Source organism: Bubalus kerabau, chromosome 6 (genome assembly GCF_029407905.1).
Source record: "Bubalus kerabau isolate K-KA32 ecotype Philippines breed swamp buffalo chromosome 6, PCC_UOA_SB_1v2, whole genome shotgun sequence".
Taxonomy (NCBI): Eukaryota; Metazoa; Chordata; class Mammalia; order Artiodactyla; family Bovidae; genus Bubalus; species Bubalus kerabau.
In genome coordinates, this window is record NC_073629.1 from 78,622,372 (window position 1) to 78,645,329 (window position 22,958).

The window sequence follows — 22,958 nt, forward strand, 5'->3', positions numbered from 1 at the left end:
ACCAGACTGAGTTGCTTACCCCAAGAGAGAGGTAACAAACTGGAACTCAGTGGCAACTCACCTGTAAATGGACAGAGAACCCACCACTACTACCAAATTAGAGTCATTGATGAGGTTTCACAAAACATTCAGTGCACAGGAAAATTTCCTCATGATTTTTCAGGGCTCCACCTCCTTCACCAGTTTACTCAGATAGCTGAATGCCCAAACTGATAATGTAAAGTAAAAATATCTGGATTTACCTGTTAATTTTTAAGGAGAGAATTTAATAATATTCAGGTAAACAGAGAGAACATCCCAAGAAAATATACCCCTATTATTTGGGGGATAATATCAAGGCCAGATTAAAGTGTCCTGATTCAAAGATAAGTAGATGAAAAAAATAAATACAAAACATGGCCCCTATCAACAATTCTACAACAAACAAAGGAAATAATTTAAAATATGGCTAATGGCTACATTTTGACAAAATGTGTAACCCATGAAATAGGAGAAAAGTTAGACAATAATTGCTTCATGTGCTCAAGAAATCAAAGAAAATAAAGATCCTATGAAATAAGATTTGAAAATACAAAAGATAATTGCTGAGGATGAAATGGTGCTATCAGAGTTAACAATATTTTTAAGGAATAAGTAGTGCTGATGCAGAACTGACAGATATATTAAAAGTAGTGGAGTAGAATAAACATGGAGTAAGCCAAACTGAGGATCTAAAGAGCAAGTTTAGGAAAATCACATGCAATGCAATATGAAAGGATAAAAATATGATTGGATTAGACAAGAGAGTATATTAACAGAAGAGAAAAGATATCCAACATGGAGATAATTGGTGTAAAGAAGAAAACAGAACAGACTGAATGAACTGACTTTAATATACCATGGCAATTTGTTGTGCTCAGAGAGTTATAGGTGTGCTGAAATCTTTAAGGCACTTAAAGATTGCTCAGGCGGCTCTATGGTAGCCAGGCTATGAGTGTCCTCAAGTGTTTATCCTGGTGTACTGAACAAAGAATATTAACTAAAATGTCACTATGTGGAAAAAAGGGAAACATTGCATAGAATACAAACTACTTGAGAGCAAGAGAAAAAGCTGAATTTACTGCTTACAACATGTGTGTCTGGGAACATATTTAAGAAAGTAGAGAAATGCTGGAGTGGCCAGCAGTCATATTTGGAAGAGTTCAATCTTGGACACTTTATTCATGCCAAGTGGCAAGACCTAACTGACCATTTGCATATGCTAAATGACCTCTCTCTGTGCCAAGTATTTAACCATCTGAGGCTTCCTACTGGGCTTCCCTGGTGGCTCAACTGATAAAGGATCAGCCTGCAATGCGGGATACCTGGGTTCAATCCCTGCATTGGGAAGATCCCCTGAGGAAAGGAACGGCTACCCACTCCAGTATTCTGGCCTGGAGAATTCCATGGACTGTATAGTCCACGGGGTCGCAAAGAGTTGGACACGACTGAACAGCTTTCACTTTCACTGACTAATGATGAGTTTACATATTAGAGAGATTTGCAAATTCGGGAATGCCTTTCTGCAACAAAAATCTCCAAGACCTGTTTTATGTTTGATCTGTCTTAGCCAAACATTAGATTCTTGATCTCAGTCTTTTCCAGTTCTATTTTGTTTATTTGTTTTTACTAAACAGCTGCTACAGATCAAGCATGAAACCAAGTACTTTGTATGTTATTTTTCAATGTAAAATATTTTATACAAAATATTTTGTAAATACCATAATACTTATGTACCTTTTATGAAAATCTTTTAAAATTTCAGCTCAAACTGGGAAAAAAAAAAAAAAACCTAGGGAGTCACTTGAATTGTTTGGTCACTCAGAAGATTATGTTATTGGAGCAAAAATTCACAGCCACTTTAGGTTTAAAACAGCTCTTCTGTTTCTTTCTATGATGGTATCTGAGTGAGGGACTCACTGGACTTTGTGACATTGAGAAAAAGGTATTTGGCCAACGATCTTGGTCAGGGCCTTTGGACTGCTGGCCTCATTTCTAGATGTCCTGTGGCTGCTGACACTTGTGGTTCATGAACTTACAGCCTATTCTCTCTGAACTTGGATACGGGCCTCTCTCAGGTATCATTAGAACAGTAGAACTCAGTGAGTTCCTGTTGTGTCTTCATCTGTTCTTAGACTGTCTATTTATACCTCACCCAAGGGAAGCCTTTGCTGTGGCTTACCCCTGTGATAGTAAGCTTGTTGGCAAGCCTAATCCGAGTGTTCATGTCACTTGTGGACCCATGGAGATCTGGAATGAAAGCTATTCTGCCTGACCACATCATTTCATCCTGATAATAAAGCTAAGATGACCCTGTGTTGGCAGGAAGCTCCTGGAAAAGAACTATTGTCCCAGAATCTCAACAAGATGTGGCAAATATACCTGTCTTCCTTTGCTGGTCTCCTCAATCTACATAATGTACTTCCTCCCCACTCAAAAACCAAAGAGACACACGTATTACTGCTTTGCTTCCACCCCTGCTTTTGCTTTTTTCTAACACAAACCAAGCAGCAAATGATGGTCTTATCAGGTTGAAAGTATGGCAGGGGATCTGAGGGAGATATTAGCAGCAGTTATTTTGAGGAATGGATTAGATAGACAAGAAGTGATAAGCTGAAACCAGTCCTATAAACATTTATGCTGAATTCTACTCATTTTCAGAATAAAATCTTCTGATTTCAATTATTTTAGTACAAAAGAAAATGAATCCATCAGAAATGATCAACTAAATGAGTATTCAGTAAGACAGAAAAGCCTGCTCCCATTGTGCTTTGAGGATGAACTGATAAAGCCAGATGCCAAGATAATCGACATTGGTCTGGTAAAGACAGTAACTTCTCACACGGTAATAAAAACATCTATTTATACTACTGTTCAGTAAACTTATGTGTTATTACTACTTGTAGGCATATTGTATCCTAGTAACCAGAATCTTTGATAAATTCTTCTTACCTTTTGGCTTCATATTCTGAAGTGACAACAACATGGATTCTTAATATTCTTTTTAGAACTCCATTCCCAGCCAGAGGATTCCTTGGCACCAGCTGAAAAATTTGTGTTTTCCTTTTATGAAGGATTTATCAAATTTTCTTGATTAAAAAAGAAATATAAAGCAAAGATGGTGTTTTTTTTTAAATGAGTTGATTATGTTTCACTTTTCTATCAATCTATTCTATTTCAACCAGAAGAAGCTTTTATTAAAGGTGATTTGGTAGCTCAGAGTCTCTAGGAATGCTGGACAGACAATATGGCTGGAAAGCTATCCAATCAGGACTCACCCTATTACAGCTGCAGCTTGCTCTACTGGGGCCCATGCTCTTGTCACAGACAAAAGAAGTTTACAATTCTGATGCTGGCAGTAGACACTTCTTCTAAGAACTTTGCCCACTGCTGCCTTTCAGCTAACTATATCTATCACCAGCCTCACTAGAACAGTTTTTGCAATGCCTGCTTTTCACAGTGCTTGCTTTTTCTGAACTGAAGACTGTCTTAAGTGTATCCAAGTGGCAGAGCCTAGGCCACATGCCTATGCCCTAACCTTAAGGGAAGCTGATAAAGCGAGTTTTTGCCTCTACCTAAGGGTACATTCGGAGAAGGCAATGGCACCCCACTCCAGTACTCTTGCCTGGAAAATCCCATGGATGGAGGAGCCTGGTGGGCTGTAGTCCATGGGGTCGCTAAGAGTCGGACACGACTGAGAGACTTCCCTTTCACTTTTCACTTTCATGCATTGGAGAAGGAAATGGCAACCCACTCCAGTGTTCTTGCCTGGAGAATCCCAGGGATGGGGGAGCCTGGTGGGCTTCCGTCTATGGGGTTGCACAGAGTCAGACACGACTGAAGCGACTTAGCAGCAGCAGCAAGGGTACATTGGGCTTCCCTGGTGGCTCCGTGGTAAAGAATCTGCCTGCAATACAGGAGATGAGAGTTCGATCCCTGGGTCAGAAAGATCCCTTGGAGAAGGAAATGGCAACCCACTCCAATATTCTTCCCCCAGAAATCCCATGGACAGAGGAACCTGGCGGATTGCAGTCCTTGGGGTCACAAAGAGTCACACAGACTCAGGGACTGAACATGTATGCAAGGGTACATTCCCTAAGGTACTGGACAGACCAAAAATTTGACAAACCTCTACTACTATGGCTAAATAGGTAACATTGGCATCACCGGTGGATTAAAAAACTAGATCTTTTGTCATTTTTTTCAGTAATCATAAGTATTAATATGCCTTTCACACTAAGGTCATTAATATACAATTAGATGATCATTAATTTTTTACTTTGTTAATTATATTTCTAAAAGAAAAGTAGCAATCACTGACTTAAAGTTTACAAACTAAATACTGGTAATATTTATATTTGATGACTAATCTGTGGATTTAATCTTTTTTATCTTATAATGGAAATGTGTAAGAGAGTTCAGTGAGTAGATCATACATACAGATTTTGCTACTACTGTGGTAAAAATAGTCTATTTTTAAGTCAATCCACTACTTTGGCTCTTTTATTTCACAGATATAATATATTGAGCACTTTTTATTATGCTAAATTGTGCTATATGTTGGGATACAATAACAAATGTAAGTCTTTTAAAGAAAATTTTACACTTTCTGAATTTATTAGGATATTCAGACTTTGTAATTTTGGCTTATAATCAGTTATGTAATCAGTTTCTTCTGATCTTTGACTCAATCTATTGTTTAGTATGCTGCTTATTTCTGGGCATGGAAACCTAAGAAATGCCAGGACAATGTTCCATGCTACCAAATGTCATATTACCTAGTGACAGCAGCAAACATTTCTTTACATCTCACGCTATTTCAGGAAGAATTTTAGGAGGCCAGAAGTTCAGATTTTACCCTAGCATTGCAACAGAGTACTAAGAGAAGGAAGTGTATAACACACAAGGATATCTTTGTTAGGTTTAAATACTATTATTGCTTATACTAAAAACTTCTATGTAGTTACTTTTAGAATATTTTGCCATTTTATTTTATGTTTTAAACTACTTAGCCTTCTTGCCTCAATAGACAGATAACAAAGACTCTTTTCCTTAATCCACAGGGGAAAAATGATACAAATCCCATAATGTTCCATGAGGCTGGATATGTACAAATGTTACTTTTGACAAAAAATAGGCTTCCTCCCCATTTTATGAAAAATGGAAATGGCAGCCCATATGAAAGATCAAATGTTGTTTTAGAAAGAAATTGTGAAATGCTTAAATCTGTAGCTAGAGATCAATCTATTACTCCTTCCAAAACCCAAAGAACTCTGCCTACAACACAGAAGAAAGATATACCAGCAATATCTTTTGAAGTCAGCGATAGGGTTGTAGATGATAAACCAAGGAAGAAAACTAGGAAGCAGACATTCGAAAACATATCTTGGGATAAACTCTATAATTTTTCACAGACATTTTCTAGCTTAACAAAAAAATTTGTGGGTTTCCTTGATAAAACTGTTATTCAAGAAATGAGTGCTAAAACTGGAAAATTTGAAAAAATGTTTTCTACAGTAAAACCAATGAGCGAAATCAGTGCCTCACCTTTCAAATATTACTCAAAGCCTTCAAGAAATATACTCAAAGTCCATAAAATAAATAATGTAACACCATTGGATGATTTGTTAAACTTGTCAAGTAAAAAATAAGCACTTCATAAAATATTGTTTTTTGGGGGTAACAAGAAGCAAATAACAAAGTTAGAAGATCATAGAAGAAATTCTTGTCTAAATGGTAGTATTCTAGTGGATGGTAGAAGAGAACAAAGCATAGAAGTTGAAATTACAAACCAACATTAATATAATATTTTTAGTAAATAAGAGGATAAAATTAGGAAATAATGATCACCAAGAGGAACTAGTTCAGAAATTTCTCTTATCTCAATTAGATTCCTCAGTCATCAGCATTCCTACAGTTAAGTATGATTCAGGACCAAGAATGGTATAGACTGACTCTGGATATTTGCTATTGGAAGCCAAATAACATCAAAAACTTTGTTCCATAACTGGATATCAAATAAAACAATATACCATTAACTTGATAGATGTGGAATTAATTGTATAAAAGCATTTTATATAATTGATGGAAACAATTACAATATTATATTAGCAATTCATGAAATTAAAAGGCTTTTCAAAATTTCAAATATCTTTTTGTTAGTAAATGTTGAAACTTCTTTACTATATATAATGCCTTTATCAAGTGTGACTTTAACTTTTTTCTGAATTGTTAAACAATTAAAAAGCACAACTGATCCTTAGTAAGTAAATAATTTTGGTAGTAAATCCTATGAAAAATTGAAAATTTTAAATCAGTTGCTATTCTATTTATTCATTAACTTCTCATTAACTCAAACAGTAAAAAAGCAGAACTCAGAAACAAGTCGCATTTCAGGAGTTCATTGGTAATCTACTTGTTAAAGGACTTTTCTTTTTTAAAGTCCTAATTGTTAGCACTTGAGAAGTAGGTTAATTAGAAGCATTTCAGTTAAAGGAAGGTTTTGGAGGTCTTTCGGAAACTTTCCGGAGAAGGCAACGGCACCCCACTCCAGTACTCTTGCCTGGAGAATCCCAGGGACAGAGGAGCCTGGTGGGCTGCCGTCTATGGGGTCGCATAGAGCCGGACACAACTGAAGCGACTCAGCAGCAGCAGCAGAAGCAGCAGAAACTTTCAAGAATGAGGAAGTGAACTTGTGCGGGTTTCTACTCTACTGCCTCTGTTTCCACTGTATTGTGTGGCATCAATGCTACTCTTGGGCATTCTCTTCATGAGTAGAAGCAGATTTTGGTTCTCAAATAGGATGACAAGGAGAGAAAATGAAGATGGAGGAAAGAGAATGTTAATTGGAGACTCTGTAAATGAGAGAAGAACAAGAGAATAAAGATTCAAGATAAGGTGGTGGGTTCAGTTATGTAAGAAGTAATAGAGCTGCTGCTGCTGCTGCTAAGTCGCTTCAGTCGTGTCCGACTCTGTGCGACCCCATAGACGCACAGCCCACCAGGCTCCCCCATCCCTGGGATTCTCCAGGCAAGAACACTGGAGTGGGTAGTAATAGAGCGGGAACACACAAATTTTCCTGGCTAATTACCTTTCTTTTGATTACTGGTGGAGAGGAGAAGCAGCAGCAGCTGCAGCTCAAAGTCATGAAGTCACCTTTCTTTTCAGAAAACAGAGATTGACCTTGTTCTCTTTGCTTGCTTTATCCATTCTCCCCCTATCTCCACCCCACCACCATATTCACTGAAGTAATCCCGACAGCTTACTGCAAAGCAAAATAGTTTCCCTAATTACCCTGCGGTCTCAGAAGAGAAAACACAGACTCTTAGCCACTAACAGTAAAAATGACAAGAAATAGAAAATATACCTAGTAATAGCACAAGTAATGATGGCAGGGTTTCCTGATATTCAGTACACGAGAAACAGGTGTAGACCCTGAATCTGGGCAATTACGAGTCAACTTGGACAAATAATGTCAACTATCTGAGTCTCACTTTTCTATATTCCTGCCTTAAGATGAGGACAACAATACCTTGATTTACAGTATGATTATTTTAAAGATTGGGCTTTGCTTGTGGCTCAGCTGGTAAAGAATCCACCTGGGTTTGATCACTGGGTTGGGAAGATCCCCTGGAGAAGAGAAAGGCTATCCACTCTAGCATTCTGGCCTGGAGAATTCCATGAACTGTATAGTCCACGGGATCACAAAGAGTCAGATACAAAAAAATGACTTTCACTTTCACTTTTGTTTTAAAGATTAAATAAACAATGTGGAGTCTCTTGAGTATGGTAAGCATTTATTTATAATTCCCCTTTTATTCCCATCCTTTCTCCTGTTCTTAATGTAAGTGTGTGTGCTAGTTGCTCAGTTGTGCCCGAATCTTTGTGACCCCGTGGACCATGGCCCACCAGGCTCCTCTATCCTTAGAATTTTCCAGGCAAGAATACTGGAGTGGATTGCCATTCCCTTCTCCAGCGGATCTTCCCAACCCAGGGATCAAACCATGGTCTCCTGCATTGCAGGCAGATTCTTTACCATCTGAGCCACCGGGGAAGCCCATCCTTTCCCCTGCTCTTAATGTAAGAATAACTTCTTGCCGGGAGCCGGCATATTGCATATTTTGTGCATATTGCATATTGAGTGCAGCACTTTCCACAGCATCATCTTTCAGGATCTGGAATAGCTCAACTGGAATTCTATCACTGCCCGGGAGCCAGCGTGAGGAACTCCGCCCATGACAAAGGTCATGAGGAAGGAGGCTCGGCATACACAAAGGCGGGATCGAGCCTCAGGAGTCCCCCTGGAAATTCTTGAGCATCTACCCCCAAACCAGAGTCTGCCTACTTTCTGCTTTGTGCTTTCACCTACACCTCTGACTTTACGGGGGGCTGTCCCCCACTACCTCTCTCTGAAAAAAGAGTTAGCTTACAGCTCCAGTTAATAATTCCTGGGTGTGACAGTGTTTAACCTACAAACTCCTTTGGAAATCCTCTAGCCTGCCTGAATAGGTTTTTCCGGCCACATGTGATTGTTCAGAGCCTCCCAACTGTGAGAGGCAGGAGATGTTCTAAACTGCCTAAACACAGATTCCTTTCAGTAGTTAAAAGATTGATTAGAAATTGTATTGGTGAAGGGTTTTTCACTTGTTGGGCCAATGTTTGCTGCTAAGTCTCCATACTCCTTACCTACTGTGTCCTTGGCAGTGTATTGATTGATATAATGGGTGTATAGAAATGTAAAATGCAGCTTTGTCCAATGCTTTTTGGGAGGCTGGTGCCTGACTTTGGAATAATCACCTTTAGAGAAAAATAAGTTTCTTAAAATGTTAACAGGCCTCCAGGCCAGAAGATGATGTAATTCACCTGAACTTTTGCATATGATAAGTTTGAAAGCCTGGCTTCGATTAGGACCAGGAACTGCTGTCCTTGCATGACTCCACCCCTTCCCCCATTATCCTCTATGCACAACTTAAGGTATAAAAACTACTTTGGAAAATAAAGTGCAGGCCTTGTTCACTGAAACTTGGTCTCCCCATGTCGCTCTCTCTTTCAAATTCTGGCTGAGTCTCCACCTGGACCGCGGAACCCACCATGCTTTGCTAATTATGCCTGGGCTTTTAAGATCCGACCGGGGAGGCCTCAGTGTCTCCTCTCCTTCGGGAGAACGGAAGGATGCCTGCGGCCTACGTAAGTGGTGCAAACTTCTTGTCTTGAAGTTTTATTGGTCTCCTGCGTAAACCAAGCTACTCAGCCTCTTTTCTCCACTGAATTTTCCTACTGAGCTATCCTTATTCCAGCCACTTTTCTCCACTGAATTTCCTCACTGAGCTATCCTTATTCTATTACTCTTTGTATCCTTAATTAAAGTGTAATTAAGCAGTTGTTTCCTGACCCTCGCCTATGCCGTCTCTCCTTCGAATACCCTGGATCAGCTGGGGCTGGACCCCGGCAGCTTCTTAAAAGATTCCCAAAGGTCTCTTACTACAACCTTTTCTAAATTAGAGGCTAAACCTAACTACAGTCAGTCTTCAGACTTTAGCCCAAAGTAGACTTAAATTAGAACTGAGGATTTTGTATGTTATTTTTGGAAGTTTCTGCCGCAGCATGTGAGTTTTATTCTTTAGAAGGGCACTAACTTAATTTAAAAATTCCATCTCACCGAGCATTGGCCATTGAAATAGCTAGACAGCTGGGAGCAGTGGGTTGTGGGAAGATGGTGATATAAGCTCACCACCTTTCTCTTCTACTCCCAGCTTTAATCTATTATCTCCTTAGCCAAACAGATGCTGGGATCTGCAAGAAGTGGGGTGCAAGTTTAGACAAGGTTTCCGTTCTAATGCTTAGATCTGAATATGGCTCTGGAGACCAGTCTCTGAGTTAGAAGGCAATAATGGAAATTGTGCTGTGTCTAGGTTCTGGCTGGCAGTTGGAATCTGTAGATTATCCCAGGGAAAGATTGTCTCTGGTTCTCTGTAAGTGTTCCTGGTCTTGTTGGTCCCCAGGAGACTAAGAAGAAAACACTAAACCTATGAAAAAACCTGGAACTCAGAGAATTTTTCCTTGAGATGCCTCAGCAGAGGATGATATTCTGCTTGCTTTTATAGTACCAGCACATAATGAGAAGGACTTTACCTTCTACCATTTACACAGCTGTGGTCACTAAATGCTGCCATAAACAGACCTAAGCTTCTCAGAGCCATATAAGAAAAATAGCAACCCATCTAAAGGGTCACAGCAAGCAGATAGTGGCCATCCAGGCAGGACATAACAGGGAAAAGGGCCTGAGAACTGATAGAGGTTTCACCTAGGGATGGAGAGGAATAAACAAACATAGTAATTTTGTAGGATTAGCAGTGAGAAAAAAATTGAAAAAAAGAAGTTTTTTTCCTGTTTGCTTATCCTGCCAAGTCTAGCTCATTTAGCAATCAGCTATAAAATAAGTAGAACAGATTAAGATTCTGGAGGAGACAGGGATAATTTGATTTAAAAAAATAATAAAAAGCACTAAAGAAGATTCAAGTATATCACACACACACACAAAATACTGGTTGTGTGTATGACTCTCAATCACAATCTGAATTGATAGAATAGGTAACTATTAATTGAGTAGAAAATATAAGAAAGCTTCCAAAATAAGGGGAAATGCAATTTATAAAATATAAGAAAAATGAAAAAGAACATGATATAAAATCATAAAATATTGGTATCAAATATCTGTCATACTACATTTGAATTGCTTGAATTTTCCCTTTATTTTTTAAAAATTTACTCATTTATTTTTGGCTACACTAGTTGCAGCGAGCAGGGGCTGCTCTTCATTGAGGTATGAAGGCTTCACTGCGGTTGGCTTCTCTTGTTGCGGAGCCCTAACTCTAGGCACTCAGGTTTCTGTAGTTGCTGTGTGTGGGCTCAGTAGTTGTGGCACATGGGCTTAGTTGCTCTGAAGCACATGGAATCTTCCCAGAACAGGGATCCAACCCATGTCCCCTGCATTGGCAGACAGATTCTTATCCACTGTACCACCAGGGGAATGCCTGGATTTTCCCTTTACAAAACAGAGACTCTCAGACTGAGTTTAAAAAAAATAACACTTAATTATACAATCAGCTCTATGTATACATGGGTTCTACATCTGTGAATTCAACCAACCACAAATAGAAAGTCTTATTTTAAAAAAATTCTGAAAAGTTCCAAAAATCAAAACTTGAATTTGCCTAGCATCAGCAGCTATTTACACAGCATTTACATTATACTTACAAATATTTTCATAGCATTCACATCGTATTAGGTATTGTAAGTAATCTGCTGCTGCTGCTGCTGCTAAGTCACTTTAGTCATGTCCAACTCTGTGCAACCCCATAGATGGTAGCCCACCAGGCTCCCCCGTCCCTGGGATTCTCCAGGCAAGAACACTGGAGTGGGTTGCCATTTCCTCCTTTAATGTATGAAAGTGAAAAGTGAAAGTGAAGTCGCTCAGTCGTGTCCGACTGTTAGCGACCCCATGGACTGCAGCCCACCAGGCTCCTCCGTCCATGGGATTTTCCAGGCAAGACTACTGGAGTGGGGTGCCATTGCCTTCTCCATGTAAGTAATCTAGAGATGATTTAATGTGTATGAGAGGATGTACATAGGTTTTACACAAATACTACCCTATTTTATATAAGGAAGTTGAGCATCCATAGGTTTTGGTATCCATAGGAGGTCCTGAAACCAATCCCCTTGATACAAAGGGATGAATATATTCTGTTTATAAGAAATATAGTTAAAGCAATAAAAAGAAGCTTGAAAATAAAGGAATGGAGACAGAGATACCAGACTAATGAAACAAAGAGAAGCTGCAGTGGAATTATTAATATCACATGTTAAAATTTAAGATTAGAAACAATAAATGTGACAAAGAAGGACCTTATACCTTATGTAATAATAGAAACACGCTATCTGTATAAGATATAACAGCATCTTTGGTGCACTATATATGTACCAAACAACAAAACAGCTAGTTATAGAAAACAAAAGCTATTAGAAATCTCAGGAGAATGTAATAAAAATAAAATTATTGTGGAAGACATAAATTCACTTCTTTAAGAGTTAAACAGGTAAAACAAAAAAAAGTATGGATACAGAGTAATTATATAATGCAATTAATAAAATTAATGAATATAGACTCTTGTTTCTCTGTTTTTCTGAAACAGAGAAAATAAATTTTTGAGCTTGTCCATAGAAAATGAATTATGTGCAGGGCTACACAGAAACACTTGTTTTTTTGTTTTTTTTTTTTTTTTCTTTTTAACGAATGTAGAGAACTTTAAAAAAATAACTCAATAAAAAACAATCAAAATGAAACAGAATCCAAATGTATTAACTGCTTTAAAAATAAAGGATAAAGAAGAAAACAAAACTCAAACTATAAAGTAAAAAATAATGAAAAAGAAGCCACTTCATTTCAAACTTTATGGCACAATAGCTTAAAACAAAAGTTACATTTCTTGTTTTTTCCTCTCTCATCTCCTCCTTTCTTCTTCTTCCTTTTATTATTTTTCTTCTTTCTTCTTAATGAAAAGATTTCAATGAAAAGGATCCCAAGGTTCTTATTTTGGAAAATAGAAAACACATTAAAAAATATATAAAAGGGTAAATAAGAGCAAAAGTTATTGTTTTGTGTGTTTGTTTTTAAAATACACGAAAATGAGACTTTTCTGGTGACTCAGTGGTAAAGAATCTGCCTGCTAATACAGGAGACATGGGTTCCATCCCTGATCCAGGAGGATCATGCCTGCCATGGAGAAGCTAAGCCCACCACAACTACTGAGGCTATGCTCTAGAGCCTGGGAGTGGCGACTACTGAGCCTGAGTGCCCAGGGCCCATACTTCACAAGAGAAGCCACTGCAATGAAATGCCTCTGCACCACAACTAGAGAGTATTCCCCTTTTACCACAACTAGGGAAGGCCCACACAGCAACTAAAAGCCAGCACAGCCATAAATGAAAGATATATAAATAAATAATTTCTACTGTTTTAAAAAATAAAATACACTAAAACAGATAAGCTATTCTCAAACCTGATTTAAGAGAAAGGAGCAAAAAAAGGAATATAATTATGAATGAGAAAAGAAACAATGATAGAGATTCAGTTCAGTCACTCAGTCATGTCTGACTCTGTGACCCTATGGAATGCAGCACACCAGGCCTCCCTGTTCATTATGAACTCCTGGAGCTTGCTCAAACTCATGTCCAACAAGTTGGTGATGCCATCCAGCTACCTCATCCTCTGTCGTCCCCTTCCCTTCCTGCCTTCAATCTTTCCCAGCATCAGGGTCTTTTCAAATGAGTCATTTCTTCACATCAGGTGGTCCAAGTGTTGGAGCTTCAGCTTCGTCAGTCCTTCCAGTGAACACCCAGGACTGATCTCCTTTAGGATGGACTGGTTGATCTCCTTGCAGTCCAAGGGACTCTCAAGAGTCTTCTCCAACACCACAGTTCAAAAGCATCAATTCTTTGGGGCTCAGCTTTCCTTACGGTCCAACTCTCACATCCATACATGACTACTGGAAAAACCACAGCTTTGACTAGACAGACTTTTGTGGGCAAAGTAAAGTCTCTGCTTTTTAATATGCTGTCTAGGTTGGTCATAGCTTTTCTTCCAAGGAGCAAGCATCTTTTACTTTCATGGCTACAGTCACTATCTGCAGTGATTTTGGAGCCCAAGAAAATTAAGTGTGCCACAGTTTTCATGTTTCCCCATCTATTTGCATAAAGTGATGGGACTGGATGCCATGATCTTATGTCAGGAAGCATTTAACAGGAGGCTTCCTGTGTGCTGTTTTGGATCTGTCATGAATCCTCTGTCCCTTATTAATTCCTGAATATTCAGGAATTAAGTGGAGTAGCAGACTACTCCAAGGAGCGGAAGAATGTATGCATTTCCTTCGTGAGTTTTTGCATACAGTGATAAGTAACTATTTACAACCCTCTTCCTTTTTATGAACCATATGGTAAAAGTGATTATTTACAACCCTCTCTCTTTGATATGGATTGCCTTATGATAATTTGTAAGTCTGGACTTTTGATTTTTATCTCTGCTGAAAATACCTAACTTGTAAGACAGTATATGGAGAAGGTAATGGCACCCCACTCCAGTACTCTTGCCTGGAAAATCCCAAGGACAGAGGAACCTGGTAGGCTGCAGCCCATGAGGTCGCTAAGAGTTGGACATGACTGAGCGACTTCACTTTCACTTTTCACTTTCATGCACTAGAGAAGGAAATGGCAACCCACTCCAGTGTTCTTGCCTGGAGAATCCCAGGGACGGGGCAGCCTGGTGGGCTGCCATCTATGGGGTCACACAGAGTCGGACACGACTGAAGTGACTTAGCAGTAGCAGCAGCAAGACAGTATATATACCCACACTATGTTGAATAAAACACCTTCACTCCATCAGAGTTTGGGTCCCCGTGTCTGTCTTTCTTTCTTTCTCTCTCTCTTTCAGGCTAATTCTTTGGAGCACAGAGGTCCACTGAGCTCACTTTCTTGCCTGGGCTTCTAAGACCCTCTCGGAAGGCACACTGTGCCTTCACCCACCTCAAGAGGGCGCCTAATGCCTACGTGTAGCAGTGCAAGCCCTGTGTCAAAGGGCTTTATTGGTTTTCTGTGTAAACCAAGGAATATCAGCCTCTCGCTCTCTCTTTTACTTTCTTATCATTGACTCCAGACCACCAGGTTCTGGTCTATTAAAGGACCTCAACAATCTTAGTTTTTTGAATGTTGAGTTTTAAGCCACCTTTTTCACTCTCCACTTTCCCTTTCATCAAGAGGCTCTTCAGTTCCTCTTTGCTTTCTGACATAAGGGTGGTGTCATCTGCATATCTGAGGTTATTTTGATATTTCTCCCTTCAATATAGATTCCAGCTTGTGCCTCATCCAGCCAGGCATTTCACTTGATGTAATCTGTGTATAGGTTAAATAAGTAGGATGAGAATATACATCCTTGACGAACTCCCTTCCCATTTTGGAACCAGTCCATTGTTTGATGTCCAGTTCTAACTGTTGCTTCTTGGCCTGCATACAGATTTCTCAGGAGGCAGGTCAGGAGGTCTGGTATTCCCATCATTTTAAGAATTTTTCACAGTTTGTTGTAATCCACACAGTCAAAGGCTTTGGCATAGTCGATAAAGCAGAAATAGATGTTTTTCTGGAACTCTCTCACTTTTTCTGTGATCCAATGGATGTTGGCAATTTGATCTCTGGTTCCTCTGCCTTTTCTAAAACCAGCTTGAACATCTGGAAGGTCTTGGTTCACATACCATTGAGGCCTGGCTTGGAGAATTTTGAGCATTACTTTGTTAGCTTGTGAGATGAGTGCAATTGTGTGGTAGTTTGAACACTCTTTGGCATTGCCTTTCTTTGGGATTGGAATGAAAACTGATCTTTTCCAGTCCTGTGGCCACTGCTGAGTTTTCCAAATTTGCTGGCATATTGAGTGCAGCACTTTCACAGCATAATCTTTTAGGATTGAAATAGCTCAGCTGGAATTCCATCACCACCACTAGCATTATTTGCAGTGATGCTTTGTAAGGCCCACTTGATTTTGCATTCCAGTTTTTCTGGCTCTAGGTGAGTGATCACACCATTGTGGTTATCTGGGTCATGAAGATCTTTTTTGTATAGTTCTTCTGTGTATTCTTACCATCTCTTCTTAATATCTTCTGATTCTGAAAGGTCCATACCATTTCTGTCCTTTGCATGAAATATTCCCTTGGTATCTCTAATTTTCTTAAAGAGACTGCTAGTCTTTCCCATTCTATTGTTTTCCTCTATTTCTTTGCATTGATCACTGAGGAAGGCTTCTTTATCTCTCCTTGCTATTCTTTGAAACTCTGCATTCAAATGGGTATATCTTTCCTTTTCTCCTTTGCCTTTTGCTTTTCTTCTTTTCTCAGCTATTTGTAAGGCCGCCTCATATAACCATTTTGCCTTTTTGAATTTTTTTTCTTGGGATGGTCTTGATCACTGCCTCCTGTACAATGCCATGAACCTCCATCCATAGAGTGCCTCTTCAGGCACTCTGTCAGATCTAAACCCTTGAGTCTATTTGTCACTTCCACTGTATAATCATAAGGAATTTGATTTAAGTCATACCTGGATGGTCTAGGGGTTTTCCATACTTTCTTCAATTTAAGTCTGAATTTTGCAATAAGGAGTTCATCTGAGCCATAGTCAGCTCCCGGTCTTGTTTTTGCTGACTGTATAGAGCTTCTCCATCTTTGGCTGCAAAGAATATAATCAATCTGATTTCTGTATTGACCATCTGGTTATGTTCATCTGTAGAGTCATCTCTTGTATTGCTGGAAGAGAGTGTTTTCTATGACCAGTGTATTCTCTTGGCAAAACTCTGTTAGCTTTTGCCCTGCTTCATTTTGTACTCCAAGGCCAAACTTGCCTGTTACTCTAGGTATCTCTTGACTCCTACTTTTACTTTCCAGTCCCCTATGATGAAAAGGACATCTTATGGGGGTGTTTCTTCTGGAAGGTCTTGTAGGTCGTCATAGAACCGTTCAGTTTCAGCTTCTTTGGTATTAGTGGTTGGAGCATAGACTTGGATTACTGTGATATTGAATGCTTTGCCTTGGAAACAGAGATCATTTTGTCATTTTTGCGACCGCACCCAAGTACTGCATTTAGGACTCTTTTGTTGACTATGAGGGCTACTCCATTTCTTCTAAGGGATTCTTGCCCACAGTAGTAGATATAATGGTCATCTGAATTAAATTTGCCCATTCCATTCCATTTTAATTCACTGATTCCTAAAATGTTGATGTCCACTCTTGCCATCTCCTGTTTGACCACTTCCAGTTTACCTTGATGCATAGACCTAACATTCCAGGTTCCTATGCAATATTGTTCTTTACAGCATCAGACTCTACTTCCATCACCAGTCACATCAACAACTGGGTGTTGTTTTCTTTTTGGCTACATCTCTTCATTCTTTCTCCAGAAATAAGTGGAATTGTTTCTCCAGTCTTCTCCAGTAGCATATTGGGCCTCTACCGACCTGGGGAGTTCATCTTTCAGTGTCCTTTCTTTTCGCCTTTTCATACTGTTCATGGGGTTCTCAAGGCAAGAATACTGAAGTGGTCTGCCATTCCCTTCACCAGTGGACCTTGTTTTATCAGAACTCTCCGCCATGACCCGTCTGTCTTGGGTGGCCCTACAAAGTGTGGCTCACAGTTTCATTGAGTTAGACAAGGCTGTGGCCCATGTGATCAGTCTGATTAGTTTATGCTCCTATAACCATAAATATAGGAGCAAGCAAAAGAATTGTAAGAAATATTACATGCAGATTTATGCCAACACATTTGAAAATCTAAAAAATAAAAGTGGATTGATTTCCTATCAAAAAAGAAATGCTCAGAACTGACGTCTAGAAATGGATAATTTGAATAACACTAATTTCCTAGAAGGCAGTGACATGCCCCAGGACTAGATGAGTTCACAAATAACTTTTCTTACTTCACTATTGAAGCCAGTGTGGTAAGTAGAATTTCAAAGATGTCTCCCCAAGATTCCCAACCTTTGTTTTTCCAACACTAATAAGATACAACTGTGAAAGGACTTTGAAGGCAGATTTAAGGTTATTAACCATCTGACCTCAAATATGGAGATTATTCAGAATTATTGGTGGCCTTAATATAATCACATGATCCCTTAAAAGCAGACGAGTGCAGAAGTCAGAGAGATAGGGCAGAAGACAAGGTAAGAAAGACGGGAGAGAAGTAGAGGTTGGAGATTTTAATTCATAAAGGCAAAAATTTTAAACACTTGTTTACAATATTTCCAATTGGTTCACAGTTACTGATTTCCTCCTAACTTTTCCCATGTATCTTCATCAGTTCAGTTCAGTCGCTCAGTCATGTCTGACTCTTTGCGACCCCATGAACCACAGCACACCAGGCCTCCCTGTCCATCACCAACTCCTGGAGTCTACCCAAACCCATGTACACTGAGTCAGTGATGCCATCCAACCATCTAATCCTCTGTCGTCCCCTTCTCCTCCTGCCCTCAATCTTTCCCAGCATCATGGTCTTTGCAAATGAGTCACCTCTTCTCATCAAGTGGCCAAAGTATTGGAGTTTCAGCTTCAACATGAGTCCTTCCAAAGAACACCCAGGACTGATCTCCTTTAGGATGGACTGATTGGATCTCCTTGCAGTCCAAGGGACTCTCAAGAGTCTTCTCCAACACCACAGTTCAAAAGCATCAATTATTCGGCACTCAGCCTTCTTTATAGTCCAACTCTCACATCCATACATGACCACTGGAAAAACCATAGCCTTGAGTAGATGGACTTTTGTTGGCAAAGTAATGTCTCTGCTATTTCATATGCTGTCCAGGTTGGTCATAACTTTCCTTCCAAGGAGTAAGCATCTTTTAATTTCATGGCTGCAATCACCATCTTCAGCGATTTTGGATCCCAGAAAAATAAAGTCAGCCACTGTGTCCACTGTTTCCCCATCTATTCGCCATGAAGTGACGGGACCGGATGCCATTTTCTTAGTTTTCTGAATATTGAGCTTTAAGCCAACTTTTTTCACTCTCCTCTTTCACCTTTAATCAAGAGGTTCTTAGTTCTTCTTCACTTTCTGCCATAAGGGTGGTGTCATCTGCATATCTGAGGTTATTGATATTTCTCCCAGCAATCCTGATTCCAGCTTGTGCTTCCTCCAGCCCAGCGTTTCTCATGATGTACTCTGCACATAAGTTAAATAAGCAGGGTGACAATATACAACCTTGACGTATTCCTTTTCCTATTTGGAACCAGTCTGTTGTTCCATGTCCAGTTCGAACTGTTGCTTCCTGACCTGCCTACAGGTTTCTCAAGAGGCAGGTCAGGTGGTCTGGTATTCCCATCTCTTGAAGAATTTTCCACAGTTTATTGTGATCCACACAGTCAAAGGCTTTGGCATAGTCAATAAAGCAGTAATAGATGTTTTTTTCTGGAACTCTCACTTTTTCCATGATCCAGCGGATGTTGGCAATTTGATCTCTGGTTCCCTTGCCTTTTCTAAAACCAGCTTGAACATCAGGAAGTTCACGGTTCACATATTGCTGAAGCCTGGCTTGGAGAATTTTGAGCATTACTTTACTAGCGTGTGAGATGAATGCAATTGAGAGATAGTTTGAGCATTCTTTGGCATTGCCTTTCTTTGGGATTGGAATGAAAACTGACCTTTTCCAGTCCTGTGGCCACTGCTGAGTTTTCCAAATTTGCTGGCATATTGAGTGCAGCACTTTCACAGCATCATCTTTCAGGATTTGAAATAGTCCACTGGAATTCCTTCACCTCCACTAACTTTGTTCATAGTGATGCTTCCTAAGGCCCACTTGACTTCACATTCCATGATGTCTGGCTCTAGGTGAGTGATCACACCATCGTGATTATCTGGGTTGTGAAGATCTTTTTTGTACAGTTCTTCTGTGTATTCTTGCCACCTCTTCTTAATATCTTCTGCTTCTGTTAGGTCCCTACCATTTCTGTCCTTTATTGAGCCCATCTTTGCATGAAATGTTCCCTTGGCATCTAATTTTCTTGAGTAGATTTCTAGTCTTTTCCATTCTATTGTTTTCCTCTATTTCTTTGCATTGATTGCTGAGCAAGGTTTTCTTATCTCTCCTTGCTGTTCTTTGGAACTCTGCATTCAAATGGGTATATCTTTCCTTTCTCCTTTGCTTTTTGCTTCCTGTCTTTTCACAGCTATTTGTAAGGCCTCCCCAGACAGCCATTTTGTTTTTTGCATCTTTTTCTTGGGGATGGTCTTGATTCCTGTCTCCTATCCAATGTCATGAACCTCCATCCATAGTTCATCAGGCACTCTGTCTATCAGATCTATTCCCTTAAATCTATTTCTCACTTCCACTGTATAGTCATAAGGGATTTGATTTAGGTCGTATCTGAATGGCCTAATGGTTTTATCCACTTTCTTCAATTTCAGTCTGAATTTGGCAATAAGGAGTTCATGATCTGAGCCACAGTCACCTCCCGGTCTTGTTTTTGCTGACTGTATAGAGCTTCTCCATCTTTGGCCACAAAGAATATAATCAATCTGATTTCGGTGTTGACCATCTGGTGATGTCCATGTGTAGAGTCTTCTCTTTGTTGTTGGAAGAGGGTGTTTGCTATGACCAGTGCATTCTCTTGGCAGAACTCTATTATCCTTTGCCCTGCTTCATTCTGTACTCCAAGGCCAAAGTTGCCTGTTACTCCAGGTGTCGCTTGACTTCCTACGTTTGCATTCCAGTCCCCTATAATAAGAAGGACATCTTTTCTGGGTGTTAGTTCTAGAAGGTCTTGTAGTTCTTCATATAACCGTTCAACTTCAGCTTCTTCATCATTACTGATCAGGGCATAGACTTGGATTACCATAGTTGAAGTGTATTTCCCTACTCCACTGATGTGGGCTTGGTCGTGGGACTTACTTTAATCAGTAGAATGTTAGCAGATGTGACTCAGAAGATTCAGCTTTGCTCTTCTTGCTCCTGTCCTCCACCATGAGAACAGCATGTCTCAAGTAGTGGTCATTCCTTGAATCTGGGTCCACTATGAGAAGACATCTGGAAACAAGGCAAGTTGAATCCTACAAAGGCCAGAAGAGCCTCAGCCAACCCATAGCCCTCATGTAACATGATCAAGAAATAAGTTTTTGATATTGTTGGTCACTAAGACAAGGTAAAATTGTTTCTATAACAAGGTCAGGCTATTGCAATCTCTTTGGGACTTTAATCTTTGAATTTAATTTCTCAGAAGAAATTTTAGAGTGGGGGTGATGTATTCAAAATTGGGGATTTCTGTGTTAGCATTTCCTTAGTAAAGTGTATTAATCTCATAACAGTACCCCTGTTGACTTATACTGGGCAGTGGGCTGGCCATAATTTGAGATGGGAAATAAAATAGGAAATGAAATTTTTAATCTTGACACATCATGGTCTCGGAATTAATTTAAGGAATGTAGTTGTTACTGAGTCCAAGCTTGTATTGCTCACTGCATGACAGGTCAATAAATTGAGAAACAAAGTGTTGGGGCAAGGAATAATGACTTTATTCTGGAAGTCAGCAGACTTAGAAGGTGGCAGACTAATGTCCCAAGCTGCCTCTTATCTGAGTTAGAACTCAGGTTTATTTTATAGTAAAAAGGGAGGAGATGTGACTGCTTGTTGTAAACTGAGAAGATATGATAAGCCTTTGCTCTTGCAGCTGTCTGGGCAGGTCTGGTCATGAAGTTCCTATAAACCTCCAACAAGACAACTGCTATTCTCTGTTTTGCAACTCTATATGAATGAAAGGTGTTACACCTTTAAAGGTCAAGGGAGGCAGAGCCTTGAGAATGGGCTATCCTGTATATTTCAGGTTATAGGTAACAGGTTATATATAACCTGTTCAAAGGTGCAGAGCCAGCATGACTAAGCACAGGCAACAGAGTGCAAAGGTTGGAGCTAAAGGAACAGATCCAATACTAAATCAGTTTGTTCCTCTCTGTTATGTAATGATTACTGTATATTTTAGAGCCTTCTGAACACAAAATTAACACTATTAAGCGATATTCCCAGGAGAATCCAAAAAAAAGGTACACTGTTGGAGCAATCTCATAAATATAGGAGCAGGACTTCACTGATAGCTGAATCCTCTCTAAAGGGTGCTAGACACACCCCTGATTAAACACAACTTAATGATTAAATTCAAAAGGCAAGGGAAAGTTAGGAACACCTGTTTCCCTGCTCTTCTTGTTCCCCTGGGGACTTCTCTCTGGTAATACCCACGGTTTCCTGCCCTACCCACTACCCCACTTTTCTCTACTGAGAAGGAATGAGAAGCCTCATTAGGGGTATTAGCAATTAGTTCAAGTGTCTTGGCTGCATAGAACTAATCTGTTAAAAGACTGTGAACACTAGGGAACTGATTTTTCTCTCTCTGACTCCTCTCTTTTTCAGGGGGAGGAGCAATAAATTGGGTGAATGTGTGCATTCTGCCAACTCAATCATTCCATTGGGTGAGCAACTCTGAAACAGTAGGGAAGGGGGCAGGGCACAATGTTTAAAAGAATGGAATAGCCTGAGGACACAATGTAAACTGATTAGAACCAAATAGGTCCAAGATGGCAGATGAGTCAACTTCCACCAGACCGAGCCTCAGTGTATGCTCTTTGTAACACACCAGCAAGCTAAATGACACACTCACAGGCTCCGTGAGAGTTCCAAGTCCCACCATAAAGGTCAAAGAGTGGGCAGTGGCCCAATTACCGGCAATCCCTACCCCTTCCCCAAAATAGCTGGAATACTCCTCCCAATCATTAGTATGAAATTACCCACCCCTATAAAAACTGACTGGTTTTGGTATTGACCATCTGTTGATGTTCATGTGTAGAGTTGTCTCTTGTGTTGTTGGAAGAGGGTGTTTGCTATGACTAGTGTATTCTCTTGGCAAAACTCGATTAGCCTTTGCCCTACTTCATTTTGTACTCTGAGGCCAAACTTGCCTGTTACTCCAGGTATCTCTTAACTTTTGCATTCCAATCCCTTATGATGAAAAGGACATATTTTCTTTGTGTTAGTTCTAGAAAGTCTTGTAGGTCTTCATAGAACCGTTCAACTTCAGCTTTGGCATTAGTGATTGGGGCATAAACTTGGACTACTGTGATGTTGAATGGTTTGTTTGGAAATGAACCAAGATCATTCTGTCGGTTTTCGAGATTGCATCCAACTACTGCATTTCGGACTCATTTGTTAACTATGATGGCTACTCCATTTCTTCTAAGGGATTCTTGCCCACAGTGAAGAGGAAAAGTTAAAATTTTTACATAACCTCCTGCTCTTTCTGCCTCTGTAACTCAGCTTGCTCGTTGCAAAGTCTAGATCACGTAGGTCTAAGAAAGTGGGGACTCACAATATTAAAA

General features: G+C 39.7%; 1 protein-coding gene across 1 annotated transcript in view; it reads left to right on the forward strand.

Moving 5' to 3' along the window:
- The window catches only part of C6H1orf141 (chromosome 6 C1orf141 homolog), a 61,536-nt gene extending 55,526 nt beyond the window's left edge, over positions 1-6,010 (forward strand). Inside the window, exons 8-9 of the mRNA XM_055585527.1 lie at positions 2,710-2,863; positions 5,082-6,010. Of these exons, the coding sequence (XP_055441502.1) occupies positions 2,710-2,863; positions 5,082-5,669 (742 nt within the window). The 3' untranslated portion in view covers positions 5,670-6,010. The remainder of the gene's footprint in view (positions 1-2,709; positions 2,864-5,081) is intronic.
- Positions 6,011-22,958: the final 16,948 nt, after the last annotated feature.